Source organism: Oncorhynchus nerka, linkage group LG27 (assembly GCF_034236695.1).
Source record: "Oncorhynchus nerka isolate Pitt River linkage group LG27, Oner_Uvic_2.0, whole genome shotgun sequence".
In the NCBI taxonomy this organism is placed as follows: domain Eukaryota; kingdom Metazoa; phylum Chordata; class Actinopteri; order Salmoniformes; family Salmonidae; genus Oncorhynchus; species Oncorhynchus nerka.
This window is the reverse complement of record NC_088422.1, coordinates 89,871,919-89,893,123: the sequence shown is the minus strand read 5'-3', so window position 1 is coordinate 89,893,123 and position 21,205 is coordinate 89,871,919. Positions and strand designations below refer to the sequence as shown.

General features: G+C 46.1%; 1 protein-coding gene across 1 annotated transcript in view; it reads left to right on the top strand.

Annotated features, from left to right (window-relative positions):
• Positions 1 to 14,808, top strand: part of immp1l (inner mitochondrial membrane peptidase subunit 1) — a 41,149-nt gene extending 26,341 nt beyond the window's left edge. Inside the window, exons 2-6 of the mRNA XM_065012264.1 lie at positions 4,799 to 4,911; positions 4,994 to 5,082; positions 5,238 to 5,364; positions 13,812 to 13,922; positions 14,668 to 14,808. Coding sequence (XP_064868336.1) covers positions 4,807 to 4,911; positions 4,994 to 5,082; positions 5,238 to 5,364; positions 13,812 to 13,922; positions 14,668 to 14,739 — 504 coding nt within the window. The 5' untranslated portion in view covers positions 4,799 to 4,806 and the 3' untranslated portion in view covers positions 14,740 to 14,808. The remainder of the gene's footprint in view (positions 1 to 4,798; positions 4,912 to 4,993; positions 5,083 to 5,237; positions 5,365 to 13,811; positions 13,923 to 14,667) is intronic.
• The last annotated feature ends 6,397 nt before the right edge of the window (positions 14,809 to 21,205 follow it).

The window sequence follows — 21,205 nt, the reverse complement described above, 5'->3', positions numbered from 1 at the left end:
GCTAGTATGAAACTGTACTGTAGATCCTGGTCAACATGGCTGATGCATGGAGGGCAGTGTTAGGGACTGATGCTAGTATGAAACTGTACTGTAGACCCTGGACAACATGGCTGATGCAGGGAGGGCAGTGTTAGGGACTGATGCTAGTATGAAGATGTACTGTAGACCCTGGTCAACATGGCTGATGCAGTGTTAGGGACTGATGCTAGTATGAAACTGTACTGTAGACCCTGGTCAACATGGCTGATGCAGGGAGGGCAGTGTTAGGGACTGATGCTAGTATGAAGCTGTACTGAAGACCCTGGTCAGCATGACTGATGCAGTGTTAGGGACTGATGCTAGTATGAAACTGTACTGTAGACCCTGGTCAACATGGCTGATGCAGGGAGGGCAGTGTTAGGGACTGATGCTAGTATGAAGATGTACTGTAGACCCTGGTCAACATGGCTGATGCAGTGTTAGGGACTGATGCTAGTATGAAACTGTACTGTAGACCCTGGTCAACATGGCTGATGCAGGGAGGGCAGTGTTAGGGACTGATGCTAGTATGAAGCTGTACTGAAGACCCTGGTCAGCATGACTGATGCAGTGTTAGGGACTGATGCTAGTATGAAACTGTACTGAAGACCCTGGTCAGCATGACTGATGCAGGGAGGGCAGTGTTAGGGACTGATGCTAGTATGAAACTGTACTGTAGACCCTGGTCAACATGGCTGATGCAGGGAGGGCAGTGTTAGGGACTGATGCTAGTATGAAGCTGTACTGTAGACCCTGGTCAGCATGGCTGATGCAGTGTTAGGGACTGATGCTAGTATGAAACTGTACTGTAGACCCTTATCAACATGGCTGATGCAGTGTTAGGGACTGATGCTAGTATGAAGCTGTACTGTAGACCCTGGTCAGCATGGCTGATGCAGTGTTAGGGACTGATGCTAGTATGAAACTGTACTGTAGATCCTGGTCAACATGGCTGATGCAGGGAGGGCAGTGTTAGGGACTGATGCTGGTATGAAGCTGTACTGTAGACCCTGGTCAGCATGGCTGATGCAGTGTTAGGGACTGATGCTAGTATGAAACTGTACTGTAGATCCTGGTCAACATGGCTGATGCATGGAGGGCAGTGTTAGGGACTGATGCTAGTATGAAACTGTACTGTAGACCCTGGACAACATGGCTGATGCAGGGAGGGCAGTGTTAGGGACTGATGCTAGTATGAAGATGTACTGTAGACCCTGGTCAACATGGCTGATGCAGTGTTAGGGACTGATGCTAGTATGAAACTGTACTGTAGACCCTGGTCAACATGGCTGATGCAGGGAGGGCAGTGTTAGGGACTGATGCTAGTATGAAGCTGTACTGAAGACCCTGGTCAGCATGACTGATGCAGTGTTAGGGACTGATGCTAGTATGAAACTGTACTGTAGACCCTGGTCAACATGGCTGATGCAGGGAGGGCAGTGTTAGGGACTGATGCTAGTATGAAGCTGTACTGTAGACCCTGGGGGGTGCAGTGATAGGGACTGATGCTGGTATGAAGACCCTGGTCAGCATGGCTGATGCAGTGTTAGGGACTGATGCTAGTATGAAACTGTACTGTAGACCCTGGTCAACATGGCTGATGCAGGGAGGGCAGTGTTAGGGACTGATGCTAGTATGAAGCTGTACTGTAGACCCTGGTCAGCATGGCTGATGCAGTGTTAGGGACTGATGCTAGTATGAAACTGTACTGTAGACCCTGGTCAACATGGCTGATGCAGTGTTAGGGACTGATGCTAGTATGAAGCTGTACTGTAGACCCTGGTCAGCATGGCTGATGCAGTGTTAGGGACTGATGCTGGTATGAAGCTGTACTGTAGACCCTGGTCAGCATGGCTGATGCAGTGTTAGGGACTGATACTCGTATGAAGCTGTACTGAAGACCCTGGTCAGAATGACTGATGCAGGGAGGGCAGTGTTAGGGACTGATACTCGTATGAAGCTGTACTGAAGACCCTGGTCAGCATGACTGATGCAGTGTTAGGGACTGATGCTAGTATGAAACTGTACTGTAGACCCTGGTCAACATGGCTGATGCAGGGAGGGCAGTGTTAGGGACTGATGCTAGTATGAAGCTGTACTGTAGACCCTGGTCAGCATGGCTGATGCAGTGTTAGGGACTGATGCTAGTATGAAGCTGTACTGTAGACCCTGGTCAGCATGGCTGATGCAGTGTTAGGGACTGATGCTGGTATGAAGCTGTACTGTAGACCCTGGTCAGCATGGCTGATGCAGTGTTAGGGACTGATACTCGTATGAAGCTGTACTGAAGACCCTGGTCAGAATGACTGATGCAGGGAGGGCAGTGTTAGGGACTGATACTCGTATGAAGCTGTACTGAAGACCCTGGTCAACATGGCTGATGCAGGGAGGGCAGTGTTGGGGACTGATGCTAGTATGAAGCTGTACTGAAGACCCTGGTCAGCATGGCTGATGCAGTGTTAGGGACTGATGCTAGTATGAAGCTGTACTGAAGACCCTGGTCAACATGGCTGATGCAGTGTTAGGGACTGATGCTAGTATGAAGCTGTACTGTAGACCCTGGTCAGCATGGCTGATGCAGGGAGGGCAGTGTTAGGGACTGATGCTAGTATGAAGCTGTACTGTAGACCCTGGTCAGCATGGCTGATGCAGTGTTAGGGACTGATGCTAGTATGAAACTGTACTGTAGATCCTGGTCAACATGGCTGATGCAGGGAGGGCAGTGTTAGGGACTGATGCTGGTATGAAGCTGTACTGTAGACCCTGGTCAGCATGGCTGATGCAGTGTTAGGGACTGATGCTAGTATGAAACTGTACTGTAGATCCTGGTCAACATGGCTGATGCAGGGAGGGCAGTGTTAGGGACTGATGCTAGTATGAAGATGTACTGTAGACCCTGGTCAACATGGCTGATGCAGTGTTAGGGACTGATGCTAGTATGAAACTGTACTGTAGACCCTGGTCAACATGGCTGATGCAGGGAGGGCAGTGTTAGGGACTGATGCTGGTATGAAGCTGTACTGTAGACCCTGGTCAGCATGGCTGATGCAGTGTTAGGGACTGATGCTAGTATGAAACTGTACTGTAGATCCTGGTCAACATGGCTGATGCATGGAGGGCAGTGTTAGGGACTGATGCTAGTATGAAACTGTACTGTAGACCCTGGTCAACATGGCTGATGCAGGGAGGGCAGTGTTAGGGACTGATGCTAGTATGAAGATGTACTGTAGACCCTGGTCAACATGGCTGATGCAGTGTTAGGGACTGATGCTAGTATGAAACTGTACTGTAGACCCTGGTCAACATGGCTGATGCAGGGAGGGCAGTGTTAGGGACTGATGCTAGTATGAAGCTGTACTGAAGACCCTGGTCAGCATGACTGATGCAGTGTTAGGGACTGATGCTAGTATGAAACTGTACTGTAGACCCTGGTCAACATGGCTGATGCAGGGAGGGCAGTGTTAGGGACTGATGCTAGTATGAAGCTGTACTGTAGACCCTGGGGGTGCAGGATAGGGACTGATGCTGGTATGAAGACCCTGGTCAGCATGGCTGATGCAGTGTTAGGGACTGATGCTAGTATGAAACTGAAGACCCTGGTCAGCATGGCTGATGCAGTGTTAGGGACTGATGCTAGTATGAAGCTGTACTGTAGACCCTGGTCAGCATGGCTGATGCAGTGTTAGGGACTGATGCTGGTATGAAGCTGTACTGTAGACCCTGGTCAGCATGGCTGATGCAGTGTTAGGGACTGATACTCGTATGAAGCTGTACTGAAGACCCTGGTCAGAATGACTGATGCAGGGAGGGCAGTGTTAGGGACTGATACTCGTATGAAGCTGTACTGAAGACCCTGGTCAGCATGACTGATGTAGGGAGGGCAGTGTTAGGGACTGATGCTAGTATGAAACTGTACTGTAGACCCTGGTCAACATGGCTGATGCAGGGAGGGCAGTGTTAGGGACTGATGCTAGTATGAAGCTGTACTGTAGACCCTGGTCAGCATGGCTGATGCAGTGTTAGGGACTGATGCTAGTATGAAACTGTACTGTAGACCCTGGTCAACATGGCTGATGCAGTGTTAGGGACTGATGCTAGTATGAAGCTGTACTGTAGACCCTGGTCAGCATGGCTGATGCAGTGTTAGGGACTGATGCTGGTATGAAGCTGTACTGTAGACCCTGGTCAGCATGGCTGATGCAGTGTTAGGGACTGATACTCGTATGAAGCTGTACTGAAGACCCTGGTCAGAATGACTGATGCAGGGAGGGCAGTGTTAGGGACTGATACTCGTATGAAGCTGTACTGAAGACCCTGGTCAGCATGACTGATGCAGGGAGGGCAGTGTTAGGGACTGATGCTGGTATGAAGACCCTGGTCAGCATGGCTGATGCAGTGTTGGGGACTGATGCTGGTATGAAGACCCTGGTCAGCATGGCTGATGCAGTGTTAGGGACTGATGCTGGTATGAAGACCCTGGTCAGCATGGCTGATGCAGTGATAGGGACTGATGCTAGTATGAAGCTGCTAGGTTGGTATGTTTGGCCGTCCCCTGCAAGGTGTCGATTGGTCAATCTCACACAGGGTCAAAGGTTAGGCTGGTTCTGTGGTGTCAACGGGCTGTAGAGCCCCTGAGAATGAAACACCAGGGAGTGTGACACTAGTCTGCACTGCACACTACTCCTAGAGCTGCTAATAGACTAGCTGCTGTGACAGCTCACCCCTCACCTGTCTGTCCCCTGAATGAAGCGCTGTAATGATGTGTGTTGTGTTTGTGTAGGTGGTGAGATGTTCCGCAGTGCGCTGGGGAAGACCCTGGGCTTCGTGGGATACACCATCCAGTACGGCTGCGTCGCCCACTGTGCCTTTGAGTACATCGGAGAGTTTGTTGCGGTGTGTAGGATACTTTTCTCTCTGTGGCCATGGTCTGTGAATTCCCGAGTAACAACTTCAATGTCTGTGAATTTACCCACAGTGCTCTGGTCCTTCTATGGAGCCCACCATCACAAGCCACGACGTTGTCTTCTCAGAACGGTTGAGTCGCCATCTCTGCAGAATCGAGAAGTGAGTTTTAGTTTTCAACTTGAAATTCTCAAAGTTGTTAAAGTAAAACGTAGTTTACCCTGAGTGGTGTCTTTTTGCACCGTAACCCCTCGATGTTCTCCTTGATATCTGTGAATGACATCACACCCCATGGATCCTGTCTTCTATGTCTGCAGTGGTGATATAGTCATCGCTAAGAGTCCATTTGATCCACATATGAACATCTGTAAAAGAGTCATCGGTTTGGAGGGAGACAAAGTCTGCACCAGTGGCCCCTCGGATGTCTTCAAGACCCACCAATACGTAAGTATTCATCAACAGTCATGTCCCAGGACTCTCAGCCACATGTAAAGTATTCATCAACAGTCATGCCCCAGGACTCTCAGCCACATGTAAAGTATTCATCAACAGTCATGCCCCAGGACTCTCAGCCACATGTAAAGTATTCATCAACAGTCATGACCCAGGACTCTCAGCCACATGTAAAGTATTCATCAACAGTCATGTCCCAGGACTCTCAGCCACATGTAAAGTATTCATCAACAGTCATGACCCAGGACTCTCAGCCACATGTAAAGTATTCATCAACAGTCCCAGGACTCTCAGCCACATGTAAAGTATTCATCAACAGTCCCAGGACTCTCAGCCACATGTAAAGTATTCATCAACAGCCCCAGGACTCTCAGCCATTCTACCTTTAGTTTACCAGGTAAGAGTATTGAGAGCACATTTACAACAACGACCTGGAGAAGACTTTGACGAGGCCTTGACATGAGCCAGTAAAGCAATACATTCTGGATGAACGATTAAGCCTTGTCAAGACACTTCATGTTGTGTTTCAGATAGTCTCTCATTTCAGTCAATCATCTTCATAAGTAGCCAAACCCCTGTGTCTTCAACTCAATCCCAGTGTGTTCTGGGTGTTTAGATTCCAGACCAGGCACATCCATCTTGTGTCGTCAGTCCAAATATCATCCTTTGACAGCGACTGCATTTCCTCAGAGCCGTGGTTGTGGTGGAACCACTGTCATTGCATTCTTATTACTGCTCCCCCCGGCCACGCCGCCCTCAGCCACCGCTCAGCCTGCCAATCTCTCTGAAGCCTGTTAGAGTTAGTGCCAACCGAGTGGACAGGTTGATGGGTGGGCTGAGGTGTTTGTGTTGTGTGTGTACACACACTCTCACATGAACAGTGGACGTATAGGTGAATGTAACCACACACAGGATGTGCTGGTGTCATCCAGGAAATGAAAGAAACTCATTTTCCTCTGGGAACAGGTTTCATCTCTACACACAGGCAGTAAAGCTATATTGAACAGGTTACTGCAGAACAGGTTTAATCTCTACACATGTCTTGGTCAAAGGTCTCAGCCTACAGATGTACTCTCTTAATTGGATCACTCTGTTGGTGTAGAAAATGCATACATGTTGTGTATTCAAGTTTTAAGACGTATTCTAATGTTTGTTATTCACACTTTAAAATGTCAGACTTGATTTACCCTTATTTAAAATGTATCAACCCCTACAACAATGTCAGACTTGATTTACCCTTATTTAAAATGTATCAACCCCTACAACAATGTCAGACTTGATTTACCCTTGTTTAAAATGTATCAACCCCTACAACAATGTCAGACTTGATTTACCCTTATTTAAAATGTATCAACCCCTACAACAATGTCAGACTTGATTTACCCTTATTTAAAATGTATCAACCCCTACAACAATGTCAGACTTGATTTACCCTTATTTAAAATGTATCAACCCCTACAACAATGTCAGACTTGATTTACCCTTATTTAAAATGTATCAACCCCTACAACAATGTCAGACTTGATTTACCCTTATTTAAAATGTATCAACCCCTACAACAATGTCAGACTTGATTTACCCTTATTTAAAATGTATCAACCCCTACAACAATGTCAGACTTGATTTACCCTTATTTAAAATGTATCAACCCCTACAACAATGTCAGACTTGATTTACCCTTATTTAAAATGTATCAACCCCTACAACAATGTCAGACTTGATTTACCCTTATTTAAAATGTATCAACCCCTACAACAATGTCAGACTTGATTTACCCTTATTTAAAATGTATCAACCCCTACAACAATGTCAGACTTGATTTACCCTTATTTAAAATGTATCAACCCCTACAACAATGTCAGACTTGATTTACCCTTATTTAAAATGTATCAACCCCTACAACAATGTCAGACTTGATTTACCCTTATTTAAAATGTATCAACCCCTACAACAATGTCAGACTTGATTTACCCTTATTTAAAATGTATCAACCCCTACAACAATGTCAGACTTGATTTACCCTTATTTAAAATGTATCAACCCCTACAACAATGTCAGACTTGATTTACCCTTATTTAAAATGTATCAACCCCTACAACAATGTCAGACTTGATTTACCCTTATTTAAAATGTATCAACCCCTACAACAATGTCAGACTTGATTTACCCTTATTTAAAATGTATCAACCCCTACAACAATGTCAGACTTGATTTACCCTTATTTAAAATGTATCAACCCCTACAACAATGTCAGACTTGATTTACCCTTATTTAAAATGTATCAACCCCTACAACAATGTCAGACTTGATTTACCCTTATTTAAAATGTATCAACCCCTACAACAATGTCAGACTTGATTTACCCTTATTTAAAATGTATCAACCCCTACAACAATGTCAGACTTGATTTACCCTTATTTAAAATGTATCAACCCCTACAACAATGTCAGACTTGATTTACCCTTATTTAAAATGTATCAACCCCTACAACAATGTCAGACTTGATTTACCCTTATTTAAAATGTATCAACCCCTACAACAATGTCAGACTTGACTTTTACCCTTATTTAAAATGTATCAACCCCTACAACAATGTCAGACTTGATTTACCCTTATTTAAAATGTATCAACCCATACAACAATGTCAGACTTGATTTACCCTTATTTAAAATGTATCAACCCCTACAACAATGTCAGACTTGATTTACCCTTATTTAAAATGTATCAACCCCTACAACAATGTCAGACTTGATTTACCCTTATTTAAAATGTATCAACCCCTACAACAATGTCAGACTTGATTTACCCTTATTTAAAATGTATCAACCCCTACAACAATGTCAGACTTGATTTACCCTTATTTAAAATGTATCAACCCCTACAACAATGTCAGACTTGATTTACCCTTATTTAAAATGTATCAACCCCTACAACAATGTCAGACTTGATTTACCCTTATTTAAAATGTATCAACCCCTACAACAATGTCAGACTTGATTTACCCTTATTTAAAATGTATCAACCCCTACAACAATGTCAGACTTGATTTACCCTTATTTAAAATGTATCAACCCATACAACAATGTCAGACTTGATTTACCCTTATTTAAAATGTATCAACCCCTACAACAATGTCAGACTTGATTTACCCTTATTTAAAATGTATCAACCCCTACAACAATGTCAGACTTGATTTACCCTTATTTAAAATGTATCAACCCCTACAACAATGTCAGACTTGATTTACCCTTATTTAAAATGTATCAACCCCTACAACAATGTCAGACTTGATTTACCCTTATTTAAAATGTATCAACCCCTACAACAATGTCCATGCATTATAATCCACATAATAATTCACATTTCCTGGTACTGCAGGATTATTTCCCTGCCGTGAGAAACTGGTCAAATTAAGATGGCAGATCGGTACCTCTGAAATGTGTCTCAGTGCAAGACATAGGTCAACAATGCATAAGACCAGACCAATCTCTGTAGGGTTTCCCCCGTCAAAACACACACCAAAATGTCTGTCAACACAGTTGGTTGTGGTGTTAATGAAATAGAAGCCTTGTGTGACATAAGGCATCCCACCATGCATGGTTTTGTTTGTGTGCTATACGAGAGCCTGTCCTCACCTCCTCTTTCTTCTGACGGGCTGGCAGGTTCTTTCCTCCCAAATTGATGATGAGGAGATGGACAAATTGACTTGTCACCTCTTAGGAGTCTTTCCTACAGTATGTCTGCTGCATTGTCACAACAAAGACATTTGATCCATTATATGATGGTGGGTGTCTTTGAGAGAGACAGAGGGGGAGAGAGAACCTTCAGAGTCTAAAGCTATCCCCTCCATGTTAGACAAAACACTACCTCAATGATATTAGTCTAATGATCAGAGAGAGCAGGGTGAGGCCTTAAACAGCACTACCTCAATCATGTTATCTTAATGAGCGAAGTAGGGTGAGGCCTTAAACAGCACTACCTCAATCATGTTATCTTAATGAGCGGAAGCATGGTGAGGCCTTAAACAGCACTACCTCAATCATGTTATCTTAATGAGCGAAGTAGGGTGAGGCCTTAAACAGCACTACCTCAATCATGTTATCTTAATGAGCGGAAGCATGGTGAGGCCTTAAACAGCACTACCTCAATCATGTTATCTTAATGAGCGAAGCAGGGTGAGGCCTTAAACAGCACTACCTCAATCATGTTATCTTAATGAGCGAAGCAGGTGAGGCCTTAAACAGCACTACCTCAATCATGTTATCTTAATGAGCGAAGCAGGTGAGGCCTTAAACAGCACTACCTCAATCATGTTATCTTAATGAGCGAAGCAGGTGAGGCCTTAAACAGCACTACCTCAATCATGTTATCTTAATGAGCGAAGCAGGTGAGGCCTTAAACAGCACTACCTCAATCATGTTATCTTAATGAGCGGAAGCATGGTGAGGCCTTAAACAGCACTACCTCAATCATGTTATCTTAATGAGCGAAGCAGGGTGAGGCCTTAAACAGCACTACCTCAATCATGTTATCTTAATGAGCGAAGCAGGGTGAGGCCTTGAACAGCACTCTACCTCAATCATGTTAGCTTAATGAGTGACGCATGGTGAGGCCTTAAACAGCACTCTACCTCAATCATGTTAGCTTAATGAGCGAAGCAGGGTGAGGCCTTAAACAGCACTACCTCAATCATGTTATCTTAATGAGCGAAGCAGGGTGAGGCCTTGAACAGCACTCTACCTCAATCATGTTAGCTTAATGAGCGAAGCAGGGTGAGGCCTTAAACAGCACTACCTCAATCATGTTATCTTAATGAGCGAAGCAGGGTGAGGCCTTAAACAGCACTACCTCAATCATGTTATGTTAATGAACGAAGCAGGGTGAGGCCTTAAACAGCACTACCTCAATCATGTTATCTTAATGAGCGAAGCAGGGTGAGGCCTGACCAGGCTGTTGAACGGCAGACTTCACTATCCAGGTGAGCTCAGCTTTCCCACCTTGACACGTCTCTGACAGGTACACATAGCCTCGCCCCCACCCCTTCAACCACCCAACCACAGAACAGGTTCCATCACTCCCTCTGAGTCCCATCACAACACAGCCGCCAGGTTGAGCTGAGATACGCCACTCAACCCTAAACCCTAGCTGGGCACACAGTCTGACTGGATGACTGGGCTGGCTGGAAGTGTGTTGTGGAAAGTAACAGTGTCTGTTGATTATGGTTTGGCTGAGCGCTCTCATTCTGTTCTGGTGACTCAGTGTAGGGAGTTTGGAGAGGGCATGTCAGACTCGGAGCTTAGTGTCATGGAGAAGTAGGTAAACAGTTCATGAGGAGTGTTTGCTTCTCTGCCTGTCAATCATGCAGGTGCTTATCCTTGACATCCTCTCTACCTTCACTCAACACTGGTGTGTGATCCATAAATTAGTTTTCAGAACTGCTGTGGTTATGATGGCCTGCGGTGAGCTTGCAGGTGTTTCATCAGAGAAGAAGAGTTCCACCAACTATGACGGGGGACAGAATTTGTCTACCTCGTTCCAATACCTCCAGTATCATACCCCTAGGTAATAACCAGATCCATTTGAATGTCCGGTGCAGGTAAAATGAAAGGAGAGGTTAGTTCTACCCTCTGGTTAAGTTAGGGTTCAAAGAGGAGAACGTCAGTGATATCCGTTTCTACAAATGATAGAGTCTGGCCTCTCTTTACACCATCCCAGTCATAATAAAGTGTATGTTTCTGACATGTGTTAACCTGCAAGGTGATGTGTGAACCCTCGGTCTTTCACCACATCATAATATACTGCAATAATAATAAATGTCATTTAGCAGACGCTTTTATCAAAAGCGGCTTACAGTAATGCATTCGTACATTTTAACGTATGGGTGTCCCAGGGAATCGAACCCACAACCCTGGCTGTGCCAGCACCATGCTCCACCAACTGAGCCATACATAGCAGATCAACTTTAACAGGCCTTTTAACAATAACCAATTAATTACCAGTTCATTAGTGGTAAATAAATCTGACTATAGATTTCAGAGGAGTAACTTTGCGATGTCTGTGGCTAGAGACTCCGTCTGGAATGTTCTCTACAGGGTCATTAGTTTGATGCTCCGAATCAATCAGAGCTTTGGTGTTTGTGTGTCTGTGTATTTGTTGATCACTCTTGATTGACCCTCAGCAGATCAATCTAAATTGATTGACCTTGTTAGTAGTGGACAGAATGGAGTCTAGATCCTGAATAGAGTTGACCTATACCTTGATGTTGGATTAGTTAGGTAGTTCCTCCAAACCTTCACTCCGTGGGCCCTAAGCTTTAACCACCACTAATGTATCCTACCTAGTGTTTGCTAAACTCTGAGGCAGTGTAATGGACTCAGATTAGACCTTCTGCTAGCCTAAAAAGCACTTTCAGTAACGACATTGTCATGTGTTTCTATGGAGACTTGAACCCAGAAGTAGTCTGAACCTGTGTTCAAGCAGCCGCCCCTTTTGTGTCTCCTAAAACATAGATGAGCGTGCCTACCGACAGGGTCTTGTTGATGATATCACACCCCTGACCTTTCTGAGCAGGACAAAGTCTAAGATGGAGGCTGAGGCTGGAGCATAGCAGGGGCTTATGGTCCAGCAGATGACAAATGGCGCCGGCGTTCCTCTCTGGTCCCCGTGTGCTTGGGAGCAGCCATATGTTGCCATGCTACTGAGGGGTAATGGTGGGAATGCAGCAGGCTGACATATGCTTCTCAGATGACTCCTTTAATGACATTGGTTTGTGTCGTCGTTGTTCTCGGGGGCCGAGTTGTTTACCTCGTGTCAGGTCAATATGTCACTGCATCACGATTAGTGTCAGCTCATCTGGCTCATCTATGGAATATGAAACGCAACACAATGCATAGGTTAATACTGCATAATGATTCTGGATGTTGGGACGATTGTGATACGATGGACGCGCACAATTGGAATCAAGACATCAGTGTTTGCGCCCCCCCCCACCCTCTGATAATGTTCTCATCTGATTTCATCTCCCTCTCCCTTTCTCCCCAAGACCATGTTCATTAAAAAGTTAGGCAACACAAACACAGTTGCAGATTGTGATGCCCATTATGACAATATAATGTGTTGTTCATCCTGTCTTCACATATAGGAGGGACGAGGAACTTAATTAGGGCCTTGACAAGATTACTCTAGTAAAGTGATGAGATTAATCATAATTGGTGTCACTGTGGATTAGCGCTCGCTCCGATTGGCCACCCCACTGGCAGCTCGGGCCTCACTAGTGGAGACCAGTGGACGATTCTGACTGAAAATCTTCAGCCCTGGCCCCTCTCTCTCTCTCCTTCTATATCTCCCTTGGTAAGAGGGGGTTAGATCTCAGCCAACAGCCTAATGGCCCCTTTTGAAGTCCCACTAAATCCCCCTGACCCTGCCCCCCGTTACACATGACCCCTTGCTCCTATGACCGTCCGGGGCTAAAGGAGGACAGACCAGGGGTTGACGTTAAGTTGGGGTGAGGGAAGGTATGGGGGGGATGTTCAGTTGGGCGAGGCGGCTGAGGTGGGCTCTCTTTACATAATGGTGGGGGGGAGGGTGCTGGCGCTGTATTGTCTCACTCCTTCATGTAAACAAAGTTTAAAAGCCAGGTCAGGGAATGGTGGTGTTTACAGTATAACTAGCTGTTGCAGTCGTCGTGGAACAAATTCAATATTTTCTATCGTTGTGTTTTTTCCCATGTCATCCCGTGGGTGTGTGTCTTGTTGTGGGTGTGTGTCTTGTTGTGGGTGTGTGTCTTGCTGTGGGTGTGTGTCTTGTTGTGGGTGTGTGTCTTGTTGTGGGTGTGTGTCTTGTTGTGGGTGTGTGTCTTGTTGTGGGTGTGTGTCTTGCTGTGGGTGTGTGTCTTGCTGTGGGTGTGTGTCTTGCTGTGGGTGTGTGTCTTGTTGTGGGTGTGTGTCTTGTTGTGGGTGTGTGTCTTGCTGTGGGTGTGTGTCTTGCTGTGGGTGTGTGTCTTGTTGTGGGTGTGTGTCTTGTTGTGGGTGTGTGTCTTGTTGTGGGTGTGTGTCTTGTTGTGGGTGTGTGTCTTGTTGTGGGTGTGTGTCTTGTTGTGGGTGTGTGTCTTGCTGTGGGTGTGTGTCTTGCTGTGGGTGTGTGTCTTGCTGTGGGTGTGTGTCTTGCTGTGTGGTGGGGGTGTGTCTTGCTGTGGGTGTGTGTCTTGGTGGGGGTGTGTCTTGCTGTGGGTGTGTGTCTTGCCGTGGGGGTGTGTCTTGCTGTGGGTGTGTGTCTTGCTGTGGGTGTGTGTCTTGCTGTGGGTGTGTGTCTTGCTGTGGGTGTGTGTCTTGCTGTGGGTGTGTGTCTTGCTGTGGGTGTGTGTCTTGCTGTGGGTGTGTGTCTTGCTGTGGGTGTGTGTCTTGCCGTGGGGGTGTGTCTTGCCGTGGGGGTGTGTCTAGGTTCCAAAAGGGCACGTGTGGCTGGAAGGGGATAATCTTAGGAATTCCACAGACTCCAGGAGCTACGGCCCAGTTCCCTATGCCCTGATTCGAGGCCGTGTCTGCTTAAAGGTAAGGAGGGGAACATCGCCGGACGCATCTCACATTCATTTGAACCTTTAGAGTTAGTATAATGGTCTGTATAAAGAGTTAGTAGAATGCTCTGGTCTGTATAAAGAGTTAGTAGAATGCTCTGGTCTGTGTAAAAAGTTACTAGAATGAATGCTCTGGTCTGTATAGAGAGAAATCTGTGCCACGTTTACGATATCACAGCCTCCTTTTGTCTTTGGCCATGGTGAAATATGAAATGCCTTGCACTGAAATTGATTGTAGGTTTACTGTTGCTTTGCCTGGATTCAAAATATTCATTATTCCCCATTCTGTGGCAAGTTGAGTAAATGCAAACACTCAAACAAGTTGGAAGTTCAAGACAGATCTGTCTCGTAGACCAAGGCCTGGCCAACCTATTGTCTAGCTGTCCATTCTGCTGTGTTGTCATGTCACTGGATGTCATAGCAACCATGACCCTGGAAACAGGTCAGACAACCTTCTGTCCGTTTGACTGGACAGCAGCCGTCCACTGGGAGCCCAATGACGAGACCTGACGACAGTTTTATGAAGTCGCATACATCATTTAAATCCACGTTACCAAGCGTATCCAGGAAGTGAGGATGTTGGAATAGTCATGATAAACACATGATGTAATGGATAAATGTTGTTTGTTCTTCTTTTACGAGAGCCCTAGTACCCTTTTAACCCACCGTCTTCTGTCTTCTCCTTCTCCTTTGTTTGTTTTGGTGTTTTTCTCTCTTTCCAGCTCTGGCCTCTACATCATGTTGGTGCCCTCAACCAAAGTCCCACAGGACGAGTCGTAAAAAGGAGTGACTGAGTCTACTGATCTGTGTACATGCATCATTTTGTAATATTTTCTAATTAAAGGCATATTTATCTTGAAGAATTTTGTCCCTCTCAATTTGACTGACAATTTGAGTTCATTTGGGTTGAATTGTAGGGTGTGTTTGAGTCAAATGTGAAAATCCATGGATAGTTGATCTGCAGGTCGATAACGTACCAGGCATAGTAATCTGGGGGTTCCCGTGTGTTGGCAGGAGCAGCACCCTGCTCTGTAGGAACAGCGTCACGTGAGGAGGGAGTTAAACTGTGCCTCTCTGGAGCTGCTAGTGGTAGAGAGGAGGAGAAGGAGAGACTTGTTGCTCTCACGCTCCACTTTGGTATGATTTTGGACTAACAGAAGAACTCATCTCTGACCCAGCTAACTCAACAGATTACAGTGAATAGCTGAAATCCAGCATCCAAGAAGTAGAGGCCATTCATTTAAATCAGTTGTATTGTCCTGGAATTGAGGTCTTCTGCCACTGTAGATCTGAGATGCCTACTTTTAGAATCTCTACGTGTATAATTGACTGGCCCACAATGCAGGGCGTGCTGTATGTATCATCCCTGACAGACATGGAAAATGGGGATCAAGAAGGATCAAGAAGCTCAACATCTACAAAGGAATACAAAAAGTGTTATTCATTTCAGCTTTACCTTTTCTCACTGTTGTGGTAAAACAAAAGCTTTTCTTGGCGATTAATATTTCATTGGGCCAACAAGGCAATTGGACAAATGTTAACATTTCCCATTTAGCCATTCAATATTTATAAGCACTTAGTAAGGCAAAGCTCACAACTGAATAGTTAGTGTATACACTCTACACTACTATTCTATTGATGTGGGGAGGAAGAGAGATGTTTGGCTTTTTTGGGAATGCTGTGTGACAAGTTTTCAGGGTCAACTGCAAATACACAAAATATCTTTCAATATGAAACCTGTAACATGTGCAGTCCGCCAGAACAACGTGCTCTCCATCAGCCGCTGACAATATGACTGCATACAGGGCATTCGGAAAGTACTCAGATCCCTTAACTTTTACCACATTTTGTTACATTACAGCCTTATTAAAAAAAAACGATTAAATTGTTGTATTTCCTCCTCAAAAACAGGTTTTTAGAAATGTTTGCAAATGTATTAAACATTTTAAAAAACATCACATTTACGTACGTTTTCAGACCATTTACTCAGTACTTTGTTGAAGCACCTTTGCCAGCGATTACAGACTCAGGTCTTCTTGGGTATGACACTACAAGCTTGGCACATCTGTATTTGGGGAGTTTCTCCCATTCTTCTCTGTAGATCCCCTCAAGCTCTGTCAGGTTGGATGGGAACTTCGCTGCACATCTATTTTCAGGTCTCTCCAGAGATGTCTGATCGGGTTCAAGTCCGGGCTCTGGCTGGGCCACTCAAGGACATTCAGAGATTTGTATATTGCTGTATATTTAGGGCTGTTGTCCTGTTGGAAGGTGAACCTTCAACCCAGTCTGAAGTCCTGAGCGCTCTGGAGCAGGTTTTCATCAAGGATCTCTCTGTACTTTGCTCCATTCATCTTTCCCTCGATCCTGACTAGTCTCCCAGTCCCTGCCACTGAAAAACATCCCCACAGCATGATGCTACAGCACTGTCAAGTGTGGGACCTTATATAGACAGATGTGTGCCTTTCCAAATCCCATCTAATCAATTGAATTTACCACAGGTGGACTCCAATCAAGTTGTAGAAACATCTCAAGGATGATCAATGGAAACAGGATGCACCTGAGCTCAGTTTTGAGTCTCATAGCAAAAGTTCTGAATACCTATGTAAATAAGGTATATGTATATGGAGATATTTGTTTTTTTATTTGAAATTATTTAGCAAAAAATGTTTTAAACCTGTGTTTGCTTTGTCATAATGGGGTATTGTGTGTAGATTGATGAGTTATGTTTTTATTTTTTATCCGTTTTAAGAATAAGGCTGTAACGTAACAAAATGTGGAAAACGTCAAGGGGTCTGAATACTTTCCGAATGCACTATACGTTCTGCAGTACAAATGCACCTATTTAACATGATGCAGCCAAATATATTATTAAACACATTTTCCTCAACAACAATGATTTGGTTTGTCAAGAGGTGAACTAGGACTGTATGTAACTCAACTGTCAGTCAAGCAGGATCTTTATGACACCAGTGTACAGACTGTCTTACTGGGCTGGCTCCTCCACAAGGCCTTCTTCAGCAGTAGTTCAGAGCCCACTGTGTCTCCTGCTTAGACAGCCCTGACCTAAGGACATGACGGCGTTCTCATACACCTAGTAAAGCAGCTCAGCTGGTCACTCTCCAGAAGAGAGAGGGCCTCTCCTCCTCACAGTTCCCCAGGGGCTGTGAGGGCCAGACGGCTGCCCGTCCCTGTCCAGCTGCCTCATCTGTCTGGCGGGGATGTAGGGTCAGAAACTGGCTTTCTGTGACACTGAATTCTCTGCATGAGTGTGATCGTGCCTCCTGGGAGGGCCGCTCGTGTGTTTGTGTGCGTGACATCATTTGCATATGTGTGTGTATACATGTTTTATTTACAGTAGCGGAGAGGGTTTGGCTTGAAGCACATCTATTTTTCCTATTTTAACTTCATCTGCTGTGTGTCAACACAGTGCCAGTGTCCAAGTGAAATGCTGACACAGGGAATCTGTTTATATTTTTACAACCCAGTGCCCCATAGAGGGAGCTCACTGTCCTTCTGCTGCTTGAGGACTAGAGGGAGAATAGCACTGTGTTCTGCTGCACAAGCAATGGTGTATACTGTAACCTTGGGGATTAGCTCCCACAGATGGTGGATACTGTAACCTTGGGGATTAGCTCCCACAGATGGTGGATACTGTTACCTTGGGGATTAGCTCCCACAGATGGTGGATACTGTTACCTTGGGGATTAGCTCCCACAGATGGTAGATACTGTTACCTTGGGGATTAGCTCCCACAGATGGTGGATACTGTAACCTTGGGGATTAGCTCCCACAGATGGTGGATACTGTAACCTTGGGGATTAGCTCCCACAGATGGTGGATACTGTTACCTTGGGGATTAGCTCCCACAGATGGTAGATACTGTTACCTTGGGGATTAGCTCCCACAGATGGTGGATACTGTAACCTTGGGGATTAGCTCCCACAGATGGTGGATACTGTTACCTTGGGGATTAGCTCCCACAGATGGTAGATACTGTTACCTTGGGGATTAGCTCCCACAGATGGTGGATACTGTAACCTTGGGGATTAGCTCCCACAGATGGTGGATACTGTTACCTTGGGGATTAGCTCCCACAGATGGTAGATACTGTTACCTTGGGGATTAGCTCCCACAGATGGTGGATACTGTAACCTTGGGGATTAGCTCCCACAGATGGTGGATACTGTTACCTTGGGGATTAGCTCCCACAGATGGTGGATACTGTTAACTTGGGGATTAACTCCCACAGATGTGGATACTGTTACCTTGGGGATTAGCTCCCACAGATGTGGATACTGTTACCTTGGGGATTAGCTCCCACACATGTGGATACTGTTAACTTGGGGATTAGCTCCCACAGATGGTGGATACTGTAACCTTGGGGATTAGCTCCCACAGATGGTGGATACTGTTACCTTGGGGATTAGTTTCCACAGATGTGGATACTGTTACCTTGGGGATTAGCTCCCACAGATGTGGATACTGTTACCTTGGGTATTAGCTCCCACAGATGTGGATACTGTTAATTTGGGGATTAGCTTCCACAGATGTGGATACTGTTAATTTGGGGATTAGCTTCCACAGATGTGGATACTGTTACCTTGGGGATTAGCTCCCACAGATGGTGGATACTGTTAACTTGGGGATTAACTCCCACAGATGGTGGATACTGTTACCTTGGGGATTAGCTCCCACAGATGGTGGATACTGTTACCTTGGGGATTAGCTCCCACAGATGTGGATACTGTTACCTTGGGGATTAGCTCCCACAGATGGTGGATACTGTTACCTTGGGGATTAGCTCCCACAGATGTGGATACTGTTACCTTGGGGATTAGCTCCCACAGATGGTGGATACTGTTACCTTGGGGATTAGCTCCCACAGATGTGGATACTGTTACCTTGGGGATTAGCTCCCACAGATGTGGATACTGTTAACTTGGGGATTAGCTCCCACAGATGGTGGATACTGTAACCTTGGGGATTAGCTCCCACAGATGGTGGATACTATTACCTTGGGGATTAGCTTCCACAGATGTGGATACTGTTACCTTGGGGATTAGCTCCCACAGATGTGGATACTGTTACCTTGGGGATTAGCTCCCACAGATGTGGATACTGTTAACTTGGGGATTAGCTCCCACAGATGGTGGATACTGTTACCTTGGGGATTAGCTCCCACAGATGGTGGATACTGTTACCTTTGGGATTAGCTCCCACAGATGGTGGATACTGTTAATTTGGGGATTAGCTCCCACAGATGGTGAATACTGTTAATTTGGGATTAGCTCCCACAGATGGTGAATACTGTTAATTTGGGATTAGCTCCCACAGATGGTGGCTACTGTTAACTTGGGGATTAGCTCCCACAGAGGGTGGATACTGTTAACTTGGGGATTAGCTCCCACAGATACATGATGAGCATATAACTAGGCATATAACACTTAATTTACTACCAGGAGATCATTCCTGTCTACCTTCAACAGTTTAAATTGAATTCCACCACGTAAAATACAGACATGCAATTCCATATGAACTGTAAAGTGATAACCACAATTGATCTCTATTTAAAGTCCCAAAGATGCACACTTTATTTAATGAAGTTGAATTCCAGCAATGACACCCACCCACACAGCTGTACAACCTCACATAATTACTGAAGAGATGACGGGGCAGAGATGTACCTCACATAATCACTGAAGAGATGAAAGAGAGAGAGGTCCAGAGAGAGAGAGATCCAAAGCAAGAGGGAGAGAGATCCAGAGAGAGAGATCCAGAGAGAGAGAGAGAGAGAGAGAGATCCAGAGAGAGAGAGAGATCCAGAGAGAGAGGGGTCCAGAAAGAGAGAGGTCCCAGAGAGAGAGAGAGATCCAGAGAGAGAGAGGTCCCAGAGAGAGAGAGAGGTCCAGAGAGAGAGAGGAGAGAGGTCCAGAGAGAGAGGTCCAGAGAGATCCAGAGTGGTCCAGAGAGAGAGGCCCAGAGAGAGAGAGGCCCAGAGAGAGAGAGGCCCAGAGAGAGAGAGGTCCAGAGAGAGAGAGGTCCAGAGAGAGAGGTCCAAGAGAGAGGTCCAGAGAGAGAGAGGTCCAGAGAGAGAGAGGTCCAGAGAGAGGTCCAGAGAGAGAGGCCCAGAGAGATGGAGGTCCAGAGAGAGAGAGGTCCAGAGAGAGAGAGGTCCAGAGAGAGAGGTCCAGAGAGAGAGGTCCAGAGAGAGAGAGAGGTCCAGAGAGTGAGAGAGGTCCAGAGAGAGAGGTCCAGAGAGAGCGAGGTCCAGAGAGAGGTCCAGAGGGATCCGGAGAGAGAGAGGGGTCCAGAAAGAGAGAGGGGTCCAGAGAGAGAGAGGTCCAGAGAGAGAGAGGTCCAGAGAGAGAGAGGTCCAGAGAGAGAGAGGTCCAGAGAGAGAGAGGTCCAGAGAGAGAGAGGTCCAGAGAGAGAGAGGCCCAGAGAGAGAGAGAGAGGCCAGAGAGAGAGGCCCAGAGAGAGAGAGGCCCAGAGAGAGAGGTCCAAAGAGAGAGAGGTCCAGAGAGAGAGGTCCAGAGAGAGAGAGGTCCAGAGAGAGAGGTCCAGAGAGATGGAGGTCCAGAGAGATGGAGGTCCAGAGAGATGGAGGTCCAGAGAGATGAGAGGTCCAGAGAGAGAGAGGTCCAGAGAGAGAGAGAGGTCCAGAGAGAGAGAGAGGTCCAGAGAGAGAGAGAGAGGTCCAGAGAGAGAGAGAGAGGTCCAGAGAGAGAGAGAGAGGTCCAGAGAGAGAGAGGTCCAGAGAGAGAGAGGTCCAGAGAGAGAGAGGTCCAGAGAGAGAGAGGTCCAGAGAGAGCAAGGTCCAGAGAGAGAGGTCCAGAGAGCGATCCGGAGAGAGAGAGGTCCAGAAAGTGAGAGAGGTCCAGAGAGAGAGATCCAGAGAGCGAGGGGTCCAGAGAGAGAGGGGTCCAGAGAGAGAGAGGTCCAGAGAGAGAGAGGTCCAGAGAGAGAGAGGTCCAGAGAGAGAGAGATCCAGAGAGAGAGAGGCCCAGAGAGAGAGAGAGAGAGGCCCAGAGAGAGAGATCCAGAGAGAGAGAGGTCCAGAGAGAGATCCAGAGAGAGAGAGGTCCAGAGAGAGAGCGGTCCAGAGAGAGAGCGGTCCAGAGAGAGAGAGGTCCAGAGAGAGAGCGGTCCAGAGAGAGAGAGGTCCAGAGAGAGAGAGGTCCCAGAGAGAGGTCCAGAGAGAGAGAGGTCCAGAGAGAGAGCGGTCCAGAGAGAGAGAGGTCCAGAGAGAGAGAGGTCCAG